This window comes from Pseudorasbora parva, chromosome 20 (assembly GCF_024679245.1).
Source record: "Pseudorasbora parva isolate DD20220531a chromosome 20, ASM2467924v1, whole genome shotgun sequence".
In the NCBI taxonomy this organism is placed as follows: domain Eukaryota; kingdom Metazoa; phylum Chordata; class Actinopteri; order Cypriniformes; family Gobionidae; genus Pseudorasbora; species Pseudorasbora parva.
The window spans coordinates 14,357,276-14,384,514 of NC_090191.1; the positions used below are offsets into that span (position 1 = coordinate 14,357,276).

General features: G+C 38.2%; 2 protein-coding genes across 5 annotated transcripts in view; both read left to right on the forward strand.

Annotated features, from left to right (window-relative positions):
- Positions 1-11,248, forward strand: part of LOC137049084 (zinc finger protein 585A-like) — a 47,529-nt gene extending 36,281 nt beyond the window's left edge. Inside the window, exon 6 of the mRNA XM_067427471.1 lies at positions 9,498-11,248. Within this exon, the coding sequence (XP_067283572.1) occupies positions 9,498-10,882 (1,385 nt within the window). The 3' untranslated portion in view covers positions 10,883-11,248. The remainder of the gene's footprint in view (positions 1-9,497) is intronic.
- LOC137049696 (gastrula zinc finger protein XlCGF57.1-like) overlaps positions 1-27,239 on the forward strand; it is a 41,257-nt gene that overhangs the window by 11,255 nt on the left and 2,763 nt on the right. The window contains exons 1-3 of one of the 4 annotated variants that reach the window (XM_067428308.1): positions 19,719-20,048; positions 20,718-20,940; positions 22,298-22,399. In XM_067428308.1, coding sequence (XP_067284409.1) covers positions 22,315-22,399 — 85 coding nt within the window. In that variant the 5' untranslated portion in view covers positions 19,719-20,048; positions 20,718-20,940; positions 22,298-22,314. Of the gene's footprint in view, positions 1-19,718; positions 20,049-20,288; positions 20,941-22,297; positions 22,400-27,239 lie in introns of those variants that run through there. The other 3 variants (XM_067428310.1, XM_067428309.1, XM_067428311.1) reach the window with 3 other exon arrangements.

Sequence of the window (27,239 nt, forward strand, 5' to 3'; positions counted from 1 at the left end):
ACGTGCTTTTTACTAAAAAGGTTGTGAACTTGTGTTCTATACGGTGACAAGTCACGTGACAAAAGAACGAACGACTCAAACCCGAGACTCGATCAAAAGAACTAATCTTTTCTGTTTCCGTTATTGAAAGCATAGACTCTATGGGACTAACAGGAAGAACGAAAGACTCAAACCCGAAAGACTCGTAAGAACTAATCATTTTTGTTTCCGGACCTGTGTCACGCACGGTCCGGGCGGCCCAGCCCCCAGATCTGATCAGAGTCAGACACAGACGAGTCGACAGCTAACGTCTCGAGGAGCTCGAAGACACGAGAGGCGGAAAACAAACGTGATAAATATGAAGTTGCAAGAGAAAGAATGTTTTGGATCAGGAGGTGAGGTGAACTAACAGAGAAACTGCAATAGCCTGCCCTGACCCAACAACTTATCAATTAATTAAACATTTCAGTTTCTTATAATTTGGCTTTGGTTGCTGTACCCTATAGTTTATTTGTATGTAGTTTTAAAATGTAATCAACATTTTCATAAGTACTAGATGTGTTGGGCTATTTAACATGTCATTTTGGTGAAATGAACGAAATGACTCGAAATGACTCGGAAAAAAGATTCGTTCATTTTGCTGAACGAGACTCAAAGATCCGAGTCAGTAAAATGATCCGAACTTCCCACTACTACCCTGCACTATCCTCGGGTCAGGTAGGGCCAGGCCCGTGATCAAGCGTTTGTTATTTTAATCATTAGCCTACTTTACTAGTCTAATTGGCTGGGCAGAAAGCTATGCTATAATCAGAAATTATATATTTATTTAGCAAAGTAAGAACTGATACAAAGTTGCACAAGTCAGGATTAGTGTAAAAATGTGTGTTAAACTCACAGCTGGAGCAGTGATGGAGCGCAGCATTATAAACAGAAACACTCTGTGTCAAGAGCTGCTCGCGTCAACACTGCACTTTGCTTAATTAAATATCTTTGAATCGTTTCGTTTAAAACTGGACATTTCAAGCTGGACATTTCAAGCTTCCTATTTCTCATGTCTGTGAGGCGAGTAGCTGCTGAGTTTTGGTTTATTTATGAGACGCACGCTCCAGTTCATGAGCAATAAAAGCAATCACTCCCACGACTTCATCTCGCGATTATAGTCTGCTATTTGCTTTTTATTTATTAAATGCAGGCAATTGGCTTAAGAAACCTTTTTTAAAATTAAGATACAATTTAAACAAAACGAAAGAATGCTTTCTACAAAACAAAACTTAATATTAAACTAAATATAACCACAAAATAATTTCTGACCCACTCGCATCTTTTCACTCATCATAATCAGATGAAATGTAAAAATAATATAATATTTAAACATAAATATCAAGGAAAAAACACATTGTTTAATGGCTACAACAAAGTAAGCTACAGATAAATGTCTGAGCTGGATTGAAAGACGATGTCCTGTAGCTTACTAATGTAAATTAATAAAAATGTATACAAAAATCCATATATCTTTTCATTTAATTATAAAATTCATAGTAATGATTTATAAAAAAGAAAACTAAAACCAGTGTGAAATAAATGCTTTTAACTAGATTTGGCTGAGCGCGGGCGGTAAGGTGTGTGTGCTACTCGCGTGTGTGCGGATTGCGGGTGAATAAAACTATTTGCAAAATAGAAATATCTAAAAATAAAACATCTAGAAACAAATAAATTGTTATTCATCTATTGCACAAAACCAAAAAGAACAACTAAAACGAAATAAAAAAAGATTTACAGGCGCACGCAGGCATAGTATAACACGTTTTTGCTGCATTGTGCAATGTAACCAATATGTTTTTATTTTTGGAACGTTATGGCCAAACAGATGTATTTAAGATAGAATCCACTCAAAGGAGTTTTGGCGCAGTGCTGAATTCTATATGCTGACAAATCGTCTGATTATAGCAAAGAAAGTGTTGACATTTCGGAAGATTCATTGTGCAGTCATTTCTATTGATAACAGAGCTTTGTGAGATCGCAATAAACTGAGATATCTTTTTTGGAATTCTGAAGGGGGCACCATTTGCCCGTATTCTGCCACGCCAACCCATGCATGCACACGCTTGCTTTTGCTTTTTTTGATGCATGTGCAAACTCCGTTCAGCAAGCTTAAGTGTGACGCGCGCAAACCTTAAATATTATTAACTTAAATGTTCAGTGTCGCATCCAGAAGTTAAACACTCAGCTGTCTTCATAGAGAGAGAGAGAGAGAGAGAGACTAAAATGTGCTGATTCCGCTCAAGCTCGATCTTTCTCCTATTATGGTCTTTGATCGTGAAATGAGCTGAAAACTGAAAACAAGTGTTCTTTTTTTATTAGCCTACTTAACCTGCCCGACATGTGGATTTTCCGCAGCGTCCATGGTATAATCATAGCCTATAAGTAAAACTGTCTAATATTCGTGCAACATTTGAGTAGAATTTTTTTTTTTTTTTTTTGAAAATTCATTTTTTAAAAAAAATTTTTTTTTTTTTTTTTTTTTGCATGATGCGGGCCACAAAATTAATACCGAAGGGCCGGATGCGGCCCGCGGGCCGCCTGTTGAGTACCTCTGCTGTACTGTTTACCAAAAATTGCTGCAAATACCTGTATAGGTAAGCTTTTGTCTATTCCAGTGTTTCCCAACCTTTTTTCAGTCATGGCACCCTTTAAAAATTGTCAAAGTTTTGTGGCACCACCTCGTGTAAGTTACGCTAGAGGTGTAACAGTACAGATTGCTCATGGTTCACTTTGTATCACGATTTTAGGTTCAGGGTTTCAGTACAGTTCGGTATTTGCTATGTTCAGGGGAAAAAGTGCTACTGCAAATGAATATATAAAAAAATAAGAACAATACAAGCAGCAGCACAAATAAATACTATTGAGCAAAGATAAGAATAAAATAACCAATGCTTTTCAGATTTTTCAGGTGGGTCTAACATTGGTTTTTAGGTAGAGAAATGGAATAAAGTAATCAAATGTAAAATAACGGCATATTTAACTGTTTAAATTAAAAATTAATCCTTATTAAACTTACAAAAGCTATTCAATCAAGAGCAGTGAGTGATGTCTTTATCTTTTGTTTGACATTAAACCGACAGCAGTAAAGGTTACTGCCCCTTTAAGACCTAAAGCAAGGATAGTCGTCGTATTTTCTGTATAAAGTTCACTTAAGGCATATACAGAGTAGGCTACAGACTGTCTGCTTGGATACTCATCAAGACGGACATTTTGACATACTTTTTGTGTGAGTTTGTCCGTTCAAGCACAGGATGAACTCAAGAGAACTCAATATTTGCGCGTTTTGGGACGAGTGCACAGAGACATATCTTCTCTTAGGGCGCACAAGTTCTCATTCGCGTCTTAAGGCGAATATACCTGCGTGATGACGGTGAAAATGACTGCTCATATTCAGGCAAACGGCAGCACTCGAATGGGTTGAACATAGTTTACAAAGAGAGACCGTTTTGCCCACGTTTTTCTTTTATTAGTTGCTGTTGAAGTGTATCACTGAGGAGCCAGCACGTGTATCCATCGACAGAAACATACATAAAGCATTATTTTTTAAAGTAACAACCCATATTAAAGGTGCGTCATCAGATGTGAGATGAATGCTGTGTGCATCCCGGCACCTTATACACCGCACCCCTGCTCACGGCATTCCGGTTGGGAAACACTGGTCTATTCAAATGTTTTGATTGACACCGCGCTGGTTTGTTTAGAGCTATTGAGAGCGCTGTGACCACGCGCGCTGCGGTGAGATAAACGCGTGTCGTAACTCTGTTATTCAACGGCTCTGGTTTTAACTGTTATGCCACACTAAATGTGCCAAAATGCAACAAAATTTGTTTAAGACTTACGGTCGAATGAAACCCACCGAGTGTGTGCGAGTGAATGATTGAGTAAGAGAGGCGCAAAGGCGAAGTGAGAGCTAGGAAAATCACCTGGTGTTTAACTTTGACTGGAAAATGGTCAGTTTACTTCTAAGAAACCCGCATCAGGCAAGTGTGATGTTTTTTTTTCCCCCTACTGTGTTGGCTGCAAAATGTTAAAGGTGTCATGAACTGGCTTTTAAAAAAAGATGTAAACTGTTGTCTGAGGTCAACTAATGACGTTTGTGTGGTTTTTACATTCAAAAACATCATAACTAATAACTAATAGGCTATTTTCTACACTGGTTTTGAGGCTCTCTCCAAAACGCTGGGTTTTGATGGTCGTGCAGCACTGGAGACTTGGAAGTAAACCCCCACGGGTAGGACTGGATAAGATTTGCATATTTAATGAGCTTCAGTTCCTGTCATATCCATGCCCCTGTCAGTTCAGTTCACATTAGAAAGGGGTTGTTTTGAAAGCGGCAACCGGAATGATTCAAGTATGTCTTTTTTTATCAAACAACCACAATTCTTATCCACCCAAGATTGATTGGACTATTATTTTTGTTTTACATAGCCTGCACAATCGTTCGATTTAAGCATGAACCGCGCGCATTCAAATGTCGAGGGAGAGAATGGCGCAGAACAAGTTAGGAATATTACAAGATATTACAAGAGTACAGTGTGCTAAAGCTAAGGTATGTTCTGTTAGACACCTACACATAAGCAAAAAGATCTATAAAAATGCAATACTATTACATATAAAAAGTGTTTTACTCACATAAGTGTGTAGCACCATTCCTCCTGTCGGATCCAAAATAGAAGAAACAGCGCTGTGTTTTAATCTCAATATGTCTACAAATCCAACTTAAGATGTTTACACATGATTCCGCAGTGCAATTAAGTGAACATGTACATGTCTTCCCCACGTGAGCTGGAACTTTATTTTTAAGTTCAACCACACATTCCTAATATTATGATCCGAAGGAAGATTATGCAGCGACTGTGTTCTTCCACAACCAGGAATAGCGCAATACAGTGCTATATTCTTTGGCATGTTTATAGCTGGTGGCTAGTGCAATCCGAAATCCTCCATGAGACAGTGGACGGGGCTACTGAACTACACGTGCTTATTATTCTGTAGAAGTGGTGTTTCGTCAGTCGATGATGTCAATATGCGAACATGATCGTTTGCTGTGTCTAAAAAAGCTTTTCTTTGACTAACAAGGATGTTTTCAGCTCTAAAACTTTAGAGGACAGGATATTATTATATTACCATGACCTTTTATGTATCAAAAGCTCAAGGCAAGTTTATTTCTCAATTCATCACCCCTTTAAATGTTTTTTTTTTTTTGTGCACTTTTATTTTCTCTTAGCTGTGGATATTTAAATGTGAAATTCTGGAAACAAGATCTAAATCTAGCGGGTTAGTCAGGTCGGAAAGAAAATTATTCTAAGCAGACAGCGAGTGAACAAAGAGTATATATTAGGGATGTAACAATGCGCGTATTCGTATTGAACCGTTCGATACGAGGCTTTCGGTTCGGTACGCATTATATACCGAACGGTTCTTGGTCTAATTAATTAGATTCGGAAAATAAAAAAGTGTGTGAAATAATATTTTATTATTCGTCTCTTCTTAAGACTGTTGCCTCCACCACCCAGCCCTGGATAACCTGAAGATGATGGATGGATATTTAATTCATGTTTCTTAATGTAGTTTAATTAAACAATAAATTTAATAAAAACATTCTAAATGAATACATAAATAGAAATTTAAAACAGTTTATTTAATTCATGTTTTAAAACATTAATAAAAAGTAAATTTAATAAATCATTTTAAATAGCTCTTTTTTAAAAGAGCATTTGGCAAACGCTTTTCTGTCATTTTGCCAAATGCTTTTCTTTATCCATTTGTCAATCGAGGTAAAAAAAAAAAATGCCATTGGACAGTACACATGTGGTGGCAACCAATTAACGTTCACCTCTGTTTGAAGAGCCAAACCCTTTCTGACTTTCACTGACATGCACTATCATTGGACATTTAGAAAGACTATACATCATTACAGCGGGAGTTTGAAGATGAGTTCGAGCGACTCAAAATGTCAGGGCTTTGAACGCATTTGGAGAGGGATTGTGGATGATTTGTTAGCCTTAGCTGATTTCTGCTAAATAAATTCTCCTCTCTATTATCATTTTATATAGAAGAGTTTAACAGTTGAGGGAAGACGTTGCCCCGTTTAATAGCCCCGTTTCCAACAATATTGCCTGGAACAATTTGTGTCAGGAACTCTTTTCTCCTCAGACCTGCTACTGTCTGGGTTTCCATCGCGGTCTTAAGTACAACGAAGATTAGTCTGGTGACGTAGGAATGAGTGCGAGTCTGAACTGAAGTGAGACTGAATTTTATCATCTGTAAATAAACTTAATAAAGCCTAAACCTCGTCGTTGGTCTATGGGTTGTTAACTCCAAATGATTTTAAACTCCAAATAGTATATTATCTTTACTGCACGCACGACAACAGACTTTTAAGTTTAAATAAAATGCTGCGTGAGCTCAACCAGTCAGCATGTTCAGTGACAAGTCCCACCCCCGAAAGTTCTTGAACTTTTAAAAAGTACTACCTCACAAGCAGGGCCGTTTTAAGGGGGAAATCTTTACCTGGAGCTTTTAGACCTGTTCCTGCGGTTGAAACGCAGAGTACCACTCCAAAGTCCCTAATTCCTGGGGAAAGTTCCCGTGGTGGAAACGTGGCTAATGAAAGGATTTGGATTAAATTTCGATGAGGCACAGAGTGTCATTCAACAACTCAGTCCCTCGGAATGCAGAAGCTGAGCACATTTAGAGAGAAAATTCAGCCTTTGTGGTCGGATTTTGGAGGAGAGACGTTTGGTAATGAAACTAGTCAGTCATTGACATTCTGTTCTTGCATGGATGAAGGAAAAAAAACAAAAGGGACCTTAGAGGAATCCGGTGCCCTGCCTTTTCTAGTGCTGGACACACTCACAGAGTCTCTTGCCCCTTCCACTAGGCGTCTTTATGCTCTAAAATGAGGGGTATTTGTGAAGTGGTGCAGTGCCGTTAATATCGACCTGGCATGCTGTCTCGTGGCAGATGTTTTATGTTTCATGTGGTCGCTATTGTTTCATTTCTCAGTTGTCGGGAGGGATTCAATCGGAAGACATGCTCTGGGGGTCAGATTTCTCGGGGGAGCGAGGAGCTTGCATTCTCTGAGGTCGCCTTCTGGAGCTGATGCTGGTTTTGAAGGCTCTTCTGTACCTCCATGCAAGCTATTACCATCTATCTGCATAATAAAGTTCTCTCTTAAGTAGGGGTGTGCACGAATAGTCGAATATTCGATCTGTAATTAATATTGGAAAGCTAAAAATACTATTTGGATTTTACTGCGTTGATTTGCTGGCTTTTGATTCACTGTTGAATTTTACTATGTTGATTCACTGTTGATTTACGCAGTGAATCCATGAGAAATCCCTCTAAATCTCGCAGTTTGAACTAAATCCACTGGGTGGCGCTGTGGAGCGGGTTGAGTGTATTTGATAACATAATGTCGTCGTCGTCGTCTGCCTCGCGATGTTTGGAATAAAAAGCCCTGCATTTATGCCCGAGCCCGACGGGCCCCGACTTTTTTACGCCCCTAGGGCCGGGCTTCGGGCCAATTTTCACGTCATACCTAATATGCGGGCCGGGCTTCGGGCCTTTTTTTAGGCTTCTTCTTCTTTTCATATTTGTTTTATTAATGAAAAGGAACAATGAGATGTTCTGCGCTGGTGAAAACGAGACCATAATATCTAACGCAACTGTCAAGATGGCTTGCACAGTGTTCAGAGCATAGGTTCAGAGTCCGCGCCAGCAGCAGCGCGCGTTTCTTCAGCGCAGCTGCTAGAGTTAAGCCCGGAGACACTCCAAGCGTGGTGTGAGCGTGGCGTTTCTGTTGCGTGTCATCAGCGGGGCGTCTGCTGCTATTAATGTACAGGGCTATCAATGTAGTCCGATCACTAAACAAATCAATTCAGAAGGATGAAAGCATTTCAGACAAAACCGGACAAATGTAAATGTAGCCTATCTGGTTGTTTAAACCACATGTATACATTTTACTCCTGGCAAACGGTTAAAAAATAAACGTGTGAGAGCGTGTTATGGGCTTAATGTTGTAGTTAGATGTGATGGCGCTGCAACACGCATCGCCGCAAATGACTAATGCAAGTCAACGCAAATGGCCGTAAATGAAACTTAAAATAAGTCTTAGATGCTCAAAAACACAATCATCTTCAATAAAAATGAATGAGACCAGTGCGCTTAGGTCGCGCTCTCTTATGTGGTCTTTGAATTTGAAATAAACTGCTGAATAAAATGCATCTTGAATCTTTTGCTTCTGTTGCTGTAAACCCTGTTAAATGAGCATATACCACGGTAATTGAAGATGGGATTTATATTCATTTTGCGTAGGTATAAGGTAAGCTATAAGACAACCTGCATGTTCTTTTTTTAATTATTTGTTTTTAGATTGTTTAGCTCCATTTGCGAGATCTGCGAGCAGAATCAGCCTGCCTCAGCTCGTCAAAAATGCCTTTTAGGCTACTGTGGTGGTAATAGTAGGCGAAATTAACTAACATTGTGATGCTTGAAGTGTTTTATTTCTATGTATTTTATTATAGGCAAGACAAGTCAAGAGGTGATTTGAGAGACTAAATCGATTAAATATGCGGTTAACTCACTGTCGGCCGCTGGCCGCTTGGTCGTCACTTAAAAAAAATAAAACTTTAATTTAACAAACAAAAAAACGCTCTAAACATTTTTCTAAATTAACTTAATAAAGAAACGAAAAACAAAACGAAATATAACTACTTTGACATTAAAAACAAAACAGAACAATTTTAATGGCTGCAACAATGCAAAAAAAAAAACCGGGCTCCAGTCGGACTCGGGCCGAGAATTTTGATAAGCTGTCGGACACGGGCCGGACTAGGGCCTCAGCGTCTTGGGCCGGGCTAGGGCCTAGATTTGAGGCCCGTCCAGGGCTCTATTTGGAATTACTTGGATGACAATTGAGAATGATCTTACAAAATGGTGTTACTTTTGATAAAATTAATAAATGAAACTGAGTTATCATAATATCACCACCACAACGAGAATCACATGAAATCCAAACAACATGGGAATGAGGAAAAAGCATCACTGCGTTTACGAGTGCAGGTAAGCACATCTGTAACGTTACTCCGAGTGAGGGCGAGATTACTTATGATAGCAAAATGAGCAAAAAAATCAAGAGACAAATGCTTGCTTTCAGTTTCGTTGAGGGTTTAAGAACAGAACACCGTTCACGCTGCTTGAGCTTATAATGCTTTTGTTCTTTAGGCATATTTATTTTTTACACATATTGTTTGTTTTAAAACCTTAAGATAGAATGTAAGCATGTTATCTACATTGCCTAATCATAAGCTTGTATGATAATGTCGCTCAAAGGGATCATATATAATGAGAAACACAGAGGACCCAATACTGAGACCTGTGGCACTCCATACTTCATTTACACTAGAAAAGTTGTAGCGGCCTTATAGATGGGACCTGAAACATACTAATGCTTCTTTTTGTTTTTGCCCTAGACCTGATGCCACTGAAAGAGGAGAGTGAAGTCCTGAATGAAATGGAAGAAAAAAATCAGTATCCGGAACATCATGCTTCAATAATTTCAGAAAAATCTTTTAGTTGCTCACAAACTGAGAAGATTTTCTCACGAAAAACAGCTCTGAAGTCAGGAAGAGGAATTTATTTCACCTGCCAACAGTGTGGAAAGAGCTTCACTCAAAAAGGAAACCTTAAGAAACACATGAAAATTCACACTGGAGAGAAGCCTTTCGCTTGCAAACTGTGTGCAAAGAGTTTCACTGCAGCACTGAACCTTAAGTATCACATGAACAGTCACAGTGGAAAAAAGCCATTCAGATGTGATCAGTGTAACAAGAGATTTACACGTAAAGTACACTTTAAAAACCACATGAAGATTCACTCAAGAGAGAACCGTTTTGAATGTCATCAGTGTGGAAAAAGTTTCCCAGAAAAAGGAAACCTTAAAATCCACATGAGAATTCACACTGGAGAAAAGCCTTACACATGCACTCAGTGTGGGCAGTGTTTCACATATAAAAAATCCCTTGAAGCCCACATGATAAATCACACTGGAGAGAGTCCTTTTGCCTGTCAACAGTGTGGCAAGAGCTTCACTCAAAAAGGAAACCTTAAAATCCACATGGAAATACACACCGGAGAGAGCTCTTATACCTGCCAGCAGTGTGGAAAGAGTTTCACTCAAAAAGGAACCCTTAACAGGCACATGAGGCTTCACACTGGAAAGAGCTCATTCACCTGCCAACAGTGTGGAAAGTGTTTCACTCAAAAAGGAAACCTTAAAATCCACATGAGACTTCACACTGGAGAGAGCTCTTATGCTTGCCAACAATGTGGAAAGACCTTTACTCAAAAAGGAAACCTTAAAATCCACATGAGACTGCACGCTGGAGAGAGATCTTTCACTTGCCAACAATGTGGAAAGAGCTTTACTCAAAAAGGAAACCTTAAAATACACATGAGACTTCATATTGGAGAGAAGCTTTACACATGCCCTGAGTGCGGAAAGAGTTTCACATCTAAAAAATCCCTTGAGACCCACATGAGGAATCACACTGGAGAGAAGCCTTTCACCTGCCAACTGTGTGGAAAGAGCTTCACTCAAAAATGTAACCTTAAAATCCACATGGGTATACACACTGGGGAGAACTCTTACCCCTGCCAAGTGTGTGGAAAGAACTTCACTCAAAAAGGATCCCTTAACAGGCACATGGGAATTCACACTGGAGAGAGCTTGTTCACCTGTCAACAGTGTGGAAAGAGTTTTAATCAAAAAGGAAACCTTAAAACACATGAGAATTCACACCAGAAAGAAGCCTTATACCTGCATAATTTTCCTATCCTCGCTGTAAAGCTGCTTTGAAACACTCTTTTGTATATAGAGCTATAAAAATAAAGGTTATTTGACTGTGTGGAAAACCTTTCACAGCACCAGTGGTGTAATGTAACAAAGTAATACTTTGGTACTGCACTTGTTTTGTGGGGGTAGAATCTGTACTTTGCTTTACTTTTACTTTATATTTCTGTCAACTTTTACTTTAACTCCACTACATTTCCTAAACAAAATGTATACTTTTATTCCAATACATTTCCCCAAAGCATATTCAACACTTACTATAAATTCACGAGTTCACACTTACATCAATTAAATAGAGTAAAGATTATGCGTATTTGGCGTGCTGTCCGGGGAGGGCTCCGGGCTCGGAAAATTTGCCCAAACCCAGTGTATCCAGCCCCCCCCCCCCCCCCCCCCCCCCAATTGGGTTAATTATCTGAGCCTGCTCCACCTGTGTTTAATTAGATTTAATTGTTTGCGCGTGCTTCTCCCGAAATTAGTTTGTGAAACTTCAAATAAAGTTGGAAGAACAGACTGCAAGCATGCATTTGCAAATAAGTGCACACATGGCTGCATCTAATTTCATTTTCTGGTTCCGTGTACCGGAGTAGCTGTTAAGGGTCCGCTGTCATTATACAGTACAAGAGCGGCCTCTAGAGGCAAAATAAAAACTTTCTTTGTTTTGACATGTGACATGAGGTTTTTTTTTTAATGCATTTGCCATCCAGCGAATTTGCATATTTAAAGCTGGAGACAAAGCTTTAACTATATCTTATAAATATTTAACTGCAAATTGTATCATGCGGCCAACATAAACAAATCAAAAACACATTTTATTTCTGTTCTTTTATCATCACTGTAGAACATATTGTAATTAATCAAGTGTTCTAAAATTACAGCAAATAATGTGTGAATGTGTACATATAATATACAAACACTATATTGCCAAAAGTATTTGCCAAAATACTGCATGAGACAGTTTTGGGACATTGAATTCAGGTTTTGCAATATCTTCCATGGCTATGTGTATAAATCAAGCACCTAAGCATGCAAACAGCTTCTAAAAACATTTGTGAAAGAATGGGTTGCTCTCAGGAGCTCAGTGAATTTAAGCATGGCAAGGCCCCATCCCTACGAAGCCAGAGCTTTTTGTATCCAATCTTTTTTTCCACTCGTTTCAAGAAATATCAGCGTCCACATGAGAGCTATGAAAACGACTCAAAACGATGTAGTATGTATGTAATTCTCCCACAGAAATACACTCAAAAAGGAGCAGAAGAGTTATGGATAGAAGGAGTAAAGCAATGGTTGGAAGTGAGGCACAATCTCACAATACAATAACGATAAATACATTTGCTACTTAATAGATTTATTAACGCCTACACCTACCCCGACCCTAAACATACCCTTACAATAATGCAAATACGGTAATTAAATGACGTGATATTGATGTGCACATGCCCAGTGCCCGTAGTTGTATCCCTTAACTCTTTCACCCTGCTGGACGTAGTGTGATGACATCACCGTTTTGCAAAATATATGTATTGGCTGTACTCACGAAAACGGACGATTGACGTTTTCAGATGTATCCACTTTGGGACCCGGTTTCAAAAAATATCGGATTCATGCTTCCAAAACGCTGGATCCGTGTAGACGAAACGCTGGTACGGTACAAAATATATATGTATACAGCTAAACACATCGTGTGGACGGAGCCTAAATATTCCACAGCCAACAGTTAGTGGTAATATAACAAAGTGGAAGCAATTTGGAACAACAGCAACTCCACCACAAAGTGGTAGGTCGCGTAAATAACAGTGCACAGAAGTCATCAACTTTCTGCAGTCAATAGCTACAGACCTTCAAACTTCATGTTGCCTTCAGATTAGCTCAAGAGTAGAGAGTTTCATAGAATGGGTTTCCATGATTGTGCAGCAGTGCACAAACCAAAGTGCATAAAGACCTGAATAAGCGAGTTTGGTGTGATGGAACTTGACTGGCCTGCGCAGAGTCCTGACCTTAATCCTATAGACAGGGTTTGTATGGGTGATTTAAATCCTTGAAAGTGCTTGAATTTTTAATATTGTGTTTTCATGGTTTAAAAAGTGCTTAAATGTTGGATAAAGTGCTTGAAATTGTCAATATTTCTTTCACAACAAATACTTATCTGACTGAATAGTTTGTTTATTAAATGGAGAAATAAAATGTTGGAGAGCCTAAAATCAAACCTGCTGTGCTGGGGATCTGCCAATCTTTTTTTTCATGTGTGACTCCGCCCCATGAAACAATCTGATGGAAGATGCTAAATCAACCCTCTACAATGCGAGTAAACAGTGGCTTTGAGAGAGCGCTCAATGACTGTCTGAATTTATATGAAATGGCAACCTTTTAAAATAAGAGCTCTAGAGATACATATACATACATACATACAGGTCCTTCTCAAAAAAATTAGCATATGTGATAAAAGTTAATTATTTTCCATAATGTAATGATAAAATAAAACTTTCATATATTATATATTCATTGCACACCAACTGAAATATTTCAGGTCTTATTGATTTAATACTGATGATTTTGGCATACAGCTCATGAAAACCAAAAAACATCTAAAAAAAAAAAAAAAAACATTAGCATATTTCATCCGACCAATAAAAGAAAAGTGTTTTTAATACAAAAAAAAGTCAACCTTCAAATAATTATATTCATTTATGCACTCAATACTTGGTCAGGAATCCTTTTGCAGAAATAACTGCTTCAATGTGGCGTGTTATGGAGGCGATCAGCCTGTGGCACTGCTGAGGTGTTACGGAGGCCCAGGATGCTTCGATAGCGGCCTTAAGCTCATCCAGAGTGTTGGGTCTTGCGTCTCTCAACTTTCTCTTCACAATATCCCACAGATTCTCTATGGGGTTCAGGTCAGGAGAGTTGGCAGGCCAATTGAGCAAAGTAATACCATGGTCAGTAAACCAATTACCAGTGGTTTTGGCACTGTGAGCAGGTGCCAGGTTGTGCTGAAAAACAAAATCTCCATAAAGCTTTTCAGCAGATGGAAGCATGAAGTGCTCCAAAATCTCCTGATAGCTAGCTGCATTGACCCTGCCCTTGATAAAACACAGTGGACCAACACCAGCAGCTGACATGGCACCCCAGACCATCACTGACTGTGGGTACTTGACACTGGACTTCAGGCATTTTGGCATTTCCTTCTCCCCAGTCTTCCTCCAGAATCTGGCACCTTGATTTCCGAATGACATGAAAAATTTGCTTTCATCCGAAAAAAGTACTTTGGACCACTGAGCAACAGTCCAGTGCTGCTTCTCTGTAGCCCAAAGTGGCTTGACCTGGGGAATGCGGCACCTGTAGCTCATTTCCTGCACACGCCTGTGCACGGTGGCTCTGGATGTTTCTACTCTAGACTCAGTCCACTGCTTCCGCAGGTCCTCCAAGGTCTGGAATCCGTCCTTCTCCACAATCTTCCTCAGGGTCCGGTCACCTCTTCTCGTTGTGCAGTGTTTTTTGCCACACTTTTTCCTTCCCACAGACTTCCCACTGAGTTGCCTTGATACAGCACTCTGGGAACAGCCTATTCGTTTAGAAATTTCTTTCTGTGTCTTACAGTCTCGCTTCAGGCCTTCTGGACAGAGTCGGGTTGGCAGTCTTACCCATGATTGCGATTTTGAGTAATCAACCAGGCTGGGAGTTTTTAAAAGCCTCAGGAATCTTTTGCAGGTGTTTAGAGTTAATAAGTTGATTCAGATGATTAGGTTAATAGCTCGTTTAGAGAACTTTTTCATAATATGCTAATTTTTTGAGACAGGAATTTTGGGTTTTCATGAGCTGTATTCCAAAATCATCAGTATTAAAACAATAAAAGACCTGAAATATTTCAGTTGGAGTGCACTGAATCTAAAATATATGAATGTTTAATTTTAATCATTACATTATGGAAAATAATGAACTTTATCACAATATGCAATTTTTTTGAGAAGGACCTGTATATTCACTAAGATACAGTAAGAGATGTTTGTTACACTTTATTTTAAAGTGCCTTGGTGTCAGTGTAATAACATTTTTTTATTAATGCTGTATTTCAGGTTAAATTAGAGACTAGGCCTATAGAAAACGATTTTTGAAATCAGATTGGTGCTATCTGGTGGAAGCAGTAGGCATTATAATTATGCAATAGCATATTTTAACCACTAGATGTATTTACAGCTCTTTGTAGAAAGGCTTGTGAATTCTAGTTGTTTTAGCACATATTTGCCTATTTTTTCAGGTTGTGGATTTTAATATTATAAGAGATTCTCAAAGACTATTTTTCTTAAGTTTTTTGTTTGTTTGGTTTAAATGGTAATTTGAAGTGCCAATTTTACTTTATAATACAGTCAAACCTGAACATTGCATTAGAAAGAGAACAAATGGAAAGCATTTTGTTACCCATTGTTTTAGTTGTAACTTAATAAAAATGCAATTCTTTCAGTAATTTTTATTAACATTTTATAATAAACATTTTCATTAAAATATATATTTTTTTACAATTCAATGAACAGTAACTCTTTTTCAAACTTTCAAAATTGGCAACAACAATTATGAACAAAACACAAAACAGCAAAAGTATAATAATTATCAAACAGTAATTGGAAAATAGAGAAATAAATGGTGTGTGTCTCTATGTGGGCGAACAGAGATGAAAACTGAGCCTGGCCTCTTGGATAAGTCAGCTCTGGCTTGTTACTACGGATTGTTCCTACCATTCTTAATTTCTTCATTAGGAGCTCTGTGCTAAGAGCATACGAAGTAAAAAAGTTGTCACAAGTGACAATATGCCCTTGAAGGTCAGTCATCATTTCAAGGACTATTCTCTTTCCCAAGTTTCTCTCGTATGGCATCCCTGGAGGTTTTCCAGTGTACACCTGCATGTTATAACAGTAGCTCGTATTTGCATTCGTATTCGCATTTACAGGCTCCCCATATTTTAATGCCATATTTGTCAGGTTTTTTGGGCATATATTGTTTAAAAAGGCACCAGCCCCTGAATCCCACCAGGCTTTCATCAACTTTAATGTTGATATCAGGACAGTACATGAGAGGTAGTCTTCCTACCCAATGTTCCCACATCTCTCGGATCGGTGCCAGCTTGTCCCTTTCCCTCCTTTCAGCTCTTGACCTCTTATCATTGAAGTGTAAAATCCTAGTCAGCTGTTTGAATTTCTTCAGTGGCATGGTGGTACGAATAATTGCCCTCCCCATCTCACTATCCCATAAACTGGATGCCGATTCATGGTGAGATTTTAAAACCCCGGCAAGAATCAGAAGGCCGATAAAAGTCTGGATTTAAGTCAATTCAATATTGCTCCATTCTTCACCACAGTCTTTGCCCCTCTAAATTTGTCATCTCCAGAAGCATTTTTTGCACATAACAACTCAAAAGTGGATTTGATATCCTCTGCTCTGACACAGGCATACCTTGTGAGTCCTCTGTCCGTGCTCTCCCTTGCGTCTGTGGTGGAGGAATTGAACTCCACAGTATTTCCCTGTTCTTGGAGAGGTAGTTTTCAGGGCCTGCTCTCTCAGGTGCAGGACCTTCCTCCTCTGAATCCTCATCCTCTGTGTCAGCCTCTATAAAATCTTCCTCTTGAGAGGTTTCATCACCTGGGTCATTTTGCTCAGTACTCTCTTCTTCTTCATCACTGCATTGTAGCAAAAACTCCAGGGTCTCCTGAGTAGTATATTTTTTTGCCATTGTGGAAAATGAACTGTGGGCTGGGCTCAAAGTGATGTTTTTGAGATTCACCCCTTCACTGTTGTGTGCTTTTTTTCTGCATCGTGGCTGATTTGTAGATTGTACGCACACAAAATTAAAAACTATTTTTGCTAATTTCCCATTCATTTCCAATGGGGGTCTTTTTTGACCCGAAGACCCTGAGTGTGACTTTTTTTTTTTTACGACCAATTAAACTTCAAATCCTGTCCCCAATTATTTTTTTGTGTCCATATACCAAGCACCAATAAAGTCACTAAGTTTCATACCATTCCGATGAAGCTACGATTTTTAAAATTTCTTTAAAAAAATGTCAGAAGAACCCCAGAGTTAAATATGTAAATAATGTGCACATAATATGTAATTATAGTTGGGATATTTAAACAAAAATCTCTATTTCTTTTTGATAATTATTATACTTTTGCTGTTATTTTAGTTTTTTTTTCATAATTACTGTTGCCAATTTAAAAAAAGTTACTGTTCATTGAATTGTACAAAAATGTTTATTATAATAGGTTAATAAAAACATTTTATGACTGAAACAATTACATTTTTATTAATTTACAATTTAAACAATGGGTAACACAATGCTTTCCATTTGTTCTCTTTCTAATGCAATGTTCAGGTTTGACTATATTATAAAGTAAAACTGGCACTTCAAATTACCATTTAAACCAGGGCTATTCAAATCTTGCCCTGGAGGGTGTCCAACCCTAATCAAACACACCTAAACATGTTAATCAATGTCTTCAGGATCATTAGAAAATCACAGGTGGGTGTGTTTTATTAGGGTTGGAGATAAACTCTGCAGCACATTGGCCCTCCAGGGCAAGATTTGAAAAGCCCTGATTTAAACCAGCCAACCAAACAAGAAACTTGACAAAAATAGTCAATTGTCTTTGACAATCTCTTATTATATATTAAAATCCACAACCTGAAAAAAAATAGGCAAATATGTACAAAAACAACTAGAATTCACAAACACTTTCTACAGAAAGATGTCAATCCATCTAGTAGTTAAAATATGATATTGCATGTAAATATGTAAGTACATACCCATTTGTGTCTTACTGTCCAAAAAACAAACAAAAATGTGCTCTTGATGAGCACAATCCACAGGGATGCCACAGTAAGCACAGGAGAAGACAAGAAGCCGAATGTAACCCTACATTACAATAAGACCAAAGGTGGCGTGGATAGCCTTGACCAGGTGTTTTACTACTTTTTACTTTTTAATTACTAATTTTCCCATGACAGATTCCTTGTGGTTTCTAATTTCTAACAAATTAATGAATGTATGAATGGCTGAATGAATATAGTTTATTTATTTATTTTCTGTGTGTATTATTCAAGATGGTTGCTGCTTACACATGTAAGCGAAAATCCAACCGTTGGCCCAAGGTTCTTTTCAAATATGCTGGATGGGTCTGCCCTGAATGCTTTTGTCCTGTGATCAGAAATGAATCCTGCCTGGAATGCAGGAAAGTTTTTCAGAATGCAGCTCTTTTGGAAGAGCTAGGGAAAGCTCTGGTTTCTCCACAGATGCAAAGATAGAAGAGCATTACCCATGCAGTGGCCCCTCTGAAGCCCTATTTGGATGGGATTAGATTAACATGGGGACGTGGGGGTAAAGTAATTATTACCAGAGGGTTTCTGTGATTTTAGTCCCGTCCGAATGTGCCATCTAGGTAATCATTAAGGACAATGACAGTTAAGATTACAGACTTTTACCTTCTGTAAAAAGGTCAGGAAAAATGACCTTGGGTAATACTAATCCCGTTTGAATAGACCTGCTGTAAAAATGTATGCTAAAATTCAGTCATTTCCTGTTTAAAAGTTTTTTAAAAAGTGCATTTTGTGAGCTTGGAGGCGCTTGAAGCATTCGGTTGCGTTGTAGGTGGTGGGACATCTCTGGCAAACGTCCAGTATTTTCCGCATATCATTTAAAGCATAAAGAAGATCAAAAGCACTTATTAGAGGCACAACACTTGTTTTAGCTCTAGGAAAGTGTCTATTACCAGCACAATCCAATCAGAATTGTTAGACTGGACATAACTGTTTTATAAAATATACATATAAGAGACGGAGTTCAGACTGGCCCTGATGTTGTGTGTTTGCTCACGTGATAACAGCAACGGCATACGCACATGACGACATGGAGGTTACTGTGGTGCGTAAAGTGAGTTACTCCTCCCACTTCTGCTAGTTTTACTGAGATGTCTTATTCCGTGGGAATTGGCCATTATTATTACAGACGTCCTGAGGTAAAATTACTTCACCCCCACGTCCCCATGTTAAACTAATCCTGTCCGGATAGGGCTTTTGAATGCGAAATCAGACCAGACAAGCCTCTTCAGAAGAAACCTGGCCTGTCCACTGCAGCTCCCCTCACCGAGAGGAAACAGTCCCATGTCTGTTTCCAAAACAGCTGCAAATAAAGGGAATACATTTGGCAATACTATTCTGTCATAATTACCTGCTACCACAAGTGCATGTACGCTGATACCGTAATCAGGGTTACATTGTTTATTTCTACCAGATAGTGAACACTTTTTTTTATTTGTATTATTTATTGTTAGATTTATTTTTACCTGTTTTGTACCATTTACTTTTTTTGTGTGATTAAATTTTAATTTTAATTTAAAATAACTAATGAATGATCTACTACTTTGTCTTTTCCTTATAGCATTGTAAGATTTTTTATGCATTTTTTTTTTTTACCCAGAGCGACTTACATTACATTCAAGGTACACATTTTACATTTTGTCTTTCTTGCCTTTCCTGGGAATCCAACCCATGACCCTTTGCGTTGTTAGAGCCACACTCTACTATTTGAGCTACAGGAAAGGAAAGGATATTTTGGCAACTTAGTATAGTCTCTCACAACACAGATGTTTGTTTTTTTAACAATTACAGTTTTAAAATTTGATCAAATAAAAAAACTTAAGATGTAAGATTTGTTATAACAGGAGTGTCCAACCCTAGACCTGGAAGGCTACCATCCTGCAGATTTTAGCTCCAACCTGAATCAAACCCACTTGAACATGGTGCTCAGCACTGCTTGATAATTACAGACAGGTGTGTTGGAGCAGGGTTTGAACTGAAATCTGCAGGAAGGTAGCCTCTAGGAGCAGGTTTGGACACCCCTGCGTTATAACAATGGCTTATAGAGTTCAGCATATATTCAGCCATCTAGTGGCTATTGATATTATTGCTTTTTTATGTTTTATACCAACATCTGACACCAAAGTCACCACATTTTTTGGCTTTGGCTGTCTGAAATTACTGGAATCTACTCCAAGTAGATGGCTGAATATCCGAATAGGTACCATAAACTGATTTGAAGAAAAAAAAGGGAGAATAACTTTTATTTTGGCATGTGATATGACATCATAAGGCTGCGCCAGTCTCTAGTGATTAGGCTGAAGAGAGGTTTGTGTTTTTAAGCATATATTCGATATAAATAACTCAATCAAACGTATAGCTTTTACTAACAGTGTAACATGATTTAATTATTATTTGATGTAATATTATATTGCATATTTAACATTAATCAACGTTATTCTTGTGAGTAAAGTGCATTCACATGAGTTAACAAAATGTGCTTCTCATTTTGCTCCCTTTGATTCAGTGAATTTGGTCACTGGCAAATAATGATGAAGAATTTCGATAGTCCCCATCAAATAAGACTGGTTTTGTTTCAAATGTTTTGAAATATACAAAACATTAAATACAGATAAATATGAACCATCTGTTTAATTTGTGTGGCTTTTTTGTTTTCAGCATTAGTTTTGAGATGGTTTTAATTTTTTTGTGTGTTGTTTTTGCTATAATCAGGCCATTTAATCTTTTAGGCCCTGAAGGCATTTTTAGATTTTTCTTTTTCTTTCTCTGAGTGACACAGAACTGAAGACTAGTAACTCCAAAACCAAGGAAAGTCGAAAAATCGGTATCTTTTGATAGATGTTTAATTACATTTGGACATTTACATGCTCAGAAACCATTAATAAAAGATGTATTTATTTATTTCACACATTTTATTTGACATGCAATAACTAAGAGGTAAGGTCTTCTTCTTCTTCTTTCGGCTTTTCCCTTCAGGGGTCGCCACAGCGAATCCAGTCCTATCCTCTGTATCCTTCTCTCAGACCAACTACCTTCATGTCCTCCTTCACTACATCCATAAACCTCCTCTTTGGTCTTCCTCTTGACCTCCTGTCTGGCAGCTCTAACCTCAGCATCCTTTTACCAATATATTCACTCTCCCTCTTCTGAACATGTCCAAACCATCTCAATCTGGCCTCTCTAACTTTGTCTCCAAAAGGTAGGAGGACATAAAAGCCTCGTTTCCACTGAAATTACCTGGAACAATTTGTCCCAGGAACTTTTTCCCCCAGACCTGCTGTTGCCAGACAATTTGCAATTTTTGCTGTTGCCTGACAATTGGCTGTTGCCAGACAATTGGCGTTTTCGTCGTGGTCTAAAGTACCATGAAAATTAGTCAGATGATGTTGGTGGCTTTTTAATTCTTGCTGGATTTCGTCCTCCACATAAGCTTAATAAAGCCTGAACATCGTTAACAGGTCTGTTTTTTTTTTCTTCATTGTTGATTCAAAAAGAAAACAACTCTTACTGCACGCACTGCAACAGACTTTTAAGTCGAAATAAAATGCTGCCTGAACTCAACCAATTGGCATGTTCGGCGTCCGAGTCCCACCCCTAAAAGTTCCTGAAAAAATACTACCTTGCGAGCAGGGCCATTTTGAGAAGGAAGTATTTACCTGGAACTTCATTTAGAGCCCAGTTCCTGCGGTCAAAACAAACCAAGTACCACCGCAGAAGTCCCAATAGAAATACCTGAGAATATCTCATTTTGGAAATGATTGTTGATTTTGAACTCAGTTCAATTGGTGCATCCACTGTAAATAGTGGTGCCATTTTCTACAACCTGTGCATGTTTCACAAAATTATGAGCAAAAAAGAGCTACATTTTTCTTAGTTAGCCTCATTTGCGCCCGTGGAGTTTTGATTGTTTTAGCTCCATGAAGAATATGTTTAGATTTAAGTGACAGATGTTTTATTAACAAGGTTCGGGAGGAAGCACGTTCAGATAAATGACAGATGTGGAGAGAACTCAGCTAATCAACAATAAGAGTGGTATATATACACAGCAGTCTAACTTAAATTTGTTGACAGTTTATTAGCATCCCTACACTACCCCTTCTCCACAATTTTAGTTCTAACCATTACACGGAGTGTACTCTGGGTTCAGGCGAAATTTTGAGCTCGAATCCCTCCCCCCAGACAACACGCCAAATACGCAATTCAATTTACTCTCTATAAATTATATGTGTGAACTTGTGAATTGTGAGAATTTACTATAATAATGTATAATTTTTTTGCTTGATCAGAGCATGTTTCATGAACTTATGAGCGAAAATGTAACCAAAATGCTGCATTCCGCATATTATTTACATATGGGTCTTGTGGGGCTTCACATACAAAAACTTGTTTAAGTTTTGTCAAAGCCCAGAAGGATTGGCGGTACAATTTGGATTTAAAAGGCTATTCCCTGTGAATGACTCCCTGATCAGTGCCCTGACTACTGACCTAGGGAGCTGATTGAGATGCACCCAGAGATGACATTTTCCTGCTAATTATTGTCATTTTAAACACGACAGTGTCCTAACAGAAAAAGATGCCGGTTATTAAAGAAGAGAGTGAAGACATGAAGATTGAAGGAGCATTCAAAGTTAAAAAAGAAGAAACTGAGGAACAAACAGGTTGGTTTCATTCTCAAAGATGAACAACAATTTAAAATATTGATATTTCTGAAGCATGCCATGTGTACTAATCAAAATGGTTTGATTTGATATGGAGCGAGTTGCTTGAGGCTGGGATTCTGTTGTTGTGACATTTATACATTTATGTTGTGACGTTGATATAGTGTTAATAATTATTAACGCTGTATCAAGGTTCCTTTCAAGGAAGGTCTGTTCACGTGGCAGCCATATTTGCCTATTTCAGGCATCCAAGACAAAAATTGCATACTCTCTTGAGTAGGCACTTATTTTGACTTAGTATTTACTTCTGCTCAAAAAGTATGTTCCATTTAGTATGACTGTGTGTAGTATGAATGTATTCTGGACGTACTATATTTGCCATGTTGTCATTATTATGTGACCTACCAGCATCAGTTACGTTGCTTCATTGTCTTTCACAAATCCTCTCCCTTGTCCTCATGGGACAGTAAAGTGTCCATCGTATGCACACTTCATTTCACCAGAAGGTCATACCGGTACTTTTAGCATACTTTTTTCACAAAGTAACTAGTCTTTGACTCTACCTAATATCTACTTTTGAACCGGAAATTTTTAAAACCATACATTTATTTCACGTAATTATGCAACAGTATGTAACTAAAACTATTTTTTTCTACAATTTATGTCTACAATTGTCTCTACTTTTTCATCATTCAGCTGTTACGCCTTCAAAATGTTCTGAATGAATTTGTGCTGCTGCTCAAGTACAGGTCTCCTTAACCATCTTGTGGCAGCAACACGGAACTACATGGAGCAAGAACAAAATAGTACACCCATAGACAGTAGCAAAGACGAGCGACAAGCGCAGACGACATGCTAGGTAACGTTAGAAGGAAGAGGCTCAATATTTGGTCGCATTTTACGTACAATGATATTGACAAAAAGTCCAAATGTGTCATTATGACTGACAGAAAGCACTGCGGACAAAAAAATATTGGGGGAAAACACAACCAACCTTAAATCAATCAATCAATCAATCAACTTTATTTATATAGCGCTTTTACAATCACGATTGTGTCAAAGCAGCTTCACAGTGTCAAACAGGATAATATTGCGACAAAATTAGATTTGGCTGTACAGTCGTACTGGAGAAAACAGTGATGTTATCAGCTTAGTTTAATTTATCATATAGCAACAATGTTGGCAGATCAGTATTTAAGTTTATAGAATTAAATAAGACCTAATTCATACATTTTATTTGTATAATAAGTTGAATAACTTTAATCATATTTTTAGTGTCCCCAACTGAGCAAGCCAAGCCAAAGGCGACAGTGGCAAGGAACCAAAACTCCATCAGGGCGTGATGGAGAAAAATAAACCTTGGGAGAAACCAGACTCAGTCGGGGTGCCAGTTCTCCTCTGGCCTATTAACACACCGTGTAAGATTATTATTCTGGCAACCTTACAGGTCAGAAATCATATTAGATTGGAATATTCAAAATTTCAGGGTATCACGGAAGAGACAGATTTATTTGGAAATAAATGATGGGATGGTGCGTCGATTACACAAGAGTATGAATACATGAAAGATCGGAATTATTGCGCCGAAGACGGGTTTTGAGCATGTCGTGCCAGTGAGGCAAATTCGGAGGAGACACCATTTGACACGGCTCAGCAGACACTCCAGGATGAGCTGGTCATGTCCAGGCAGGTCCACCATCCGATCCGGACAGGGCCCAGATCCGGGATAAACCTCGGGATAAACAGAGAGACAACATTAGCGTAGATGCCACTCTTTTTATGATGTAACGAGTACATCAGGTGTTATGGGAAGTGTTCCCGGTTCCGGCTGACCTAGTTAATGCAGCCTAACAATCAGTCAATTGAATTGAATAATAAAAAGTTACAAATGTTCTATGTGTATGCCATAGTAAAGAGATGTGTTTTTAGTCTAGATTTAAACTGACAGAGTGTGTCTGCTTCCCGAACAATGCTAGGAAGACTATTCCACAGTTTAGGAGCTAAATAGGAAAATGATCGACCGCCTGCAGTTGATTTAGATATTCTAGGTATTATCAACTGGCCAGAGTTTTGAGACCGCAATAGACGTGATGGAGTATAATGCGTTAAGAGCTCGCTTAAGTACCGGGGAGCTAAGCTATTTAGTGCTTTGTAAGTAATAAGCAAGATTTTAAAATGTATGCGATGTTTAATAGGGAGCCAGTGCAATGTTGACAGAACTGGACTAATATGATCATACTTCCTGGTTCTAGTAAGAACTCTAGCTGCTGCATTTTGGACTAGCTGGAGTTTGTTTATTAAGCGAGCAGGGCAACCACCCAGTAGAGCATTACAATAATCTAGCCTTGAGCTCATGAACGCATGTACTAACTGTTCAGCATTTTGCATTGAAAGCATGTGCCGTAATTTAGATATATTTTTAAGATGATAAAATGCGGTTTTACAGATGCTAGAAACGTGGCTTTCAAATGAAAGATTGGTATCAAAGAGCACACCCAGGTTCCTCACTGACGACGAGGGCTTGACAGAGCAGTCATCAAGTGTTAGACAGTATTCTCGGTTACTACTTGTGGAACTTTTCTGTCCAATAATTAAAAATTCAGTTTTATCTGAATTAAGTTGCAGGAAATTACTATTCATCCAATTTTTTATATCAGCTATGCATTCCGTTAATCTTGTGAATTGGTAGGTTTCGTCAGGGCGTGAGGAAATATAGAGCTGAGTATCGTCAGCATAACAATGAAAGCTAACGCCATGTTTCCTAATGATATCTCCCAGTGGTAGCATATACAGGGTGAAAAGCAACGGTCCTAACACTGAGCCTTGCGGTACCCATACTGAACTTGTGATTGGTGTGACATCTCTTCATTTACTGCTACAAACTGATAACGGTCAGATAAGTACGATTTAAACCATGCCAAAGCAGTTCCACTAATGCCAACATAATTTTCGATTCTATTCAGAAGAATATTGTGATCGATAGTATCAAATGCAGCGCTAAGATCGAGTAACACTAATAGAGAGATACAACCACGATCAGATGATAGGAGTAAATCATTTGTAACTCTAATTAGAGCAGTCTCAGTGCTATGATACGGTCTAAATCCTGACTGGAAATCCTCACATATACCATTTCTTTCTAAGAAGGAACATAATTGTGAAGACACAGCCTTTTCTAGTATTTTTGATAGAAACGGTAGATTCGAGATTGGCCTGTAATTGACTAATTCTTTAGGATCAAGTTGCGTTTTTTTAATAAGTGGTTTAATTATAGCCAACTTAAAAGTTTTCGGTACATATCCTAATGTCAAAGATGAATTAATGATATTAAGCAGAGGATCTATGACCTCTGGAAGTATCTCTTTTAATAGCCTAGTCGGTATAGGGTCAAGCATACATGTTGTTGATTTTGATGATTTTACAAGTTTAGCCAGTTCTTCTCCTCCTATAGCAGTGAATGAGTGTAATTTTTCCTCAGTTAAAGGAAAGTTTTCCTTAAAGGAACTATATGTAAGAAATGTATTTCAATTAATCATAAAATGGCCCTGATATGTTACTAGACATTAAGAAATCATGTTAATATCAAATACTTATATCACTGACAACAGTAGCCGGCCAGGATATTGTCATTTAAAAGTTGTTGTTGCAGCCCTCAACTGATGTTGATGTTGACATGTTGTGTTTTGGCCTGAAGTTCCACCCTCCACCTATCAACCAATTACAAAGTCAGTAGTTTCGGCATCCGGGTTGCCAGCTCTGCTCTAGTTACAACAGCTGCAGTGCTGGATCCTAACTTGCAGCCTATCTGGCAACCTTGAGTCAGGGTGGAGGGAGAGAGGGGATACACCTGCAGTACCAGTTTTGGCCCTATCTTTTTCGGACCTCAAAAGCAGAAATAAAAAAATAGTCCTGCACGCGCTCCTTCCTATAATGGCAGTGAATAGCGACCAGGCTAAAACATTACAAAAGATATACTAAAGTGATAAAGGGAGATACACGGCATATATGGAAAGTGTTCAGGAGGCACCCAAATCTTCACTTCTGCATAGTTGCATTTTTCCAGTTTCCAAATGTGTTAATGTAGTGATTATTTATCATTTAAGTAGTTATTCTGCTAACAGCACAAGAAGGAGGAATATGAAGAAGGAAACAATGGTGTTTGAGGCAGTCCCATTAATGTAAATTGATTCATAAACATACTAAATTATCTTTTTTATTTTATTTAAAAAGGCAGAATGTTTCCTGTGATGGGTAGGTTTAGGGGCAGAGGAAGTGTAGGAGGATAGAATGTACAGTTTGTACAAGGTAAAATCCATTACGCCTTACGCCTATATAATGTGTGTTTGTGTTACACTTAATTTTGATGGTCCACTTTGAACTAGTGATGGGAAATTTAGTTCTTTTCCGCGAACCGGTTCTTTCGGACAGTTCGTTTCAATGAACCGGTTAAAAAAAATGGATCATCGGTTCTTCAACGTCCTTACGTAATGACGTCATTTCTATCATACCGGCGGATGAAAATACATTCAAACACATTCACATAAAGTATTTGTAATCAAATCTTAGTATAGTAATAATTATTATTGTCATCATCATCATCTTGGATATGTTTTTTCATTCATGTTTTGCAAAAGCAATCAATACTGACGTGCAAACACTTATGTTTTACACAGATTAAATAAACTTACATTGACATAACATAAATTTACACATATCCTCGTTTCACCCGTGCTCATATTATCAGCATTAGTTGACCAAGAGAAACAGCTGTCCGAAACAACTCAGTTCAAGAAACAGTTTGGTTTAAGACAACGCTATCACGCATGCTCAGTATCTCAGC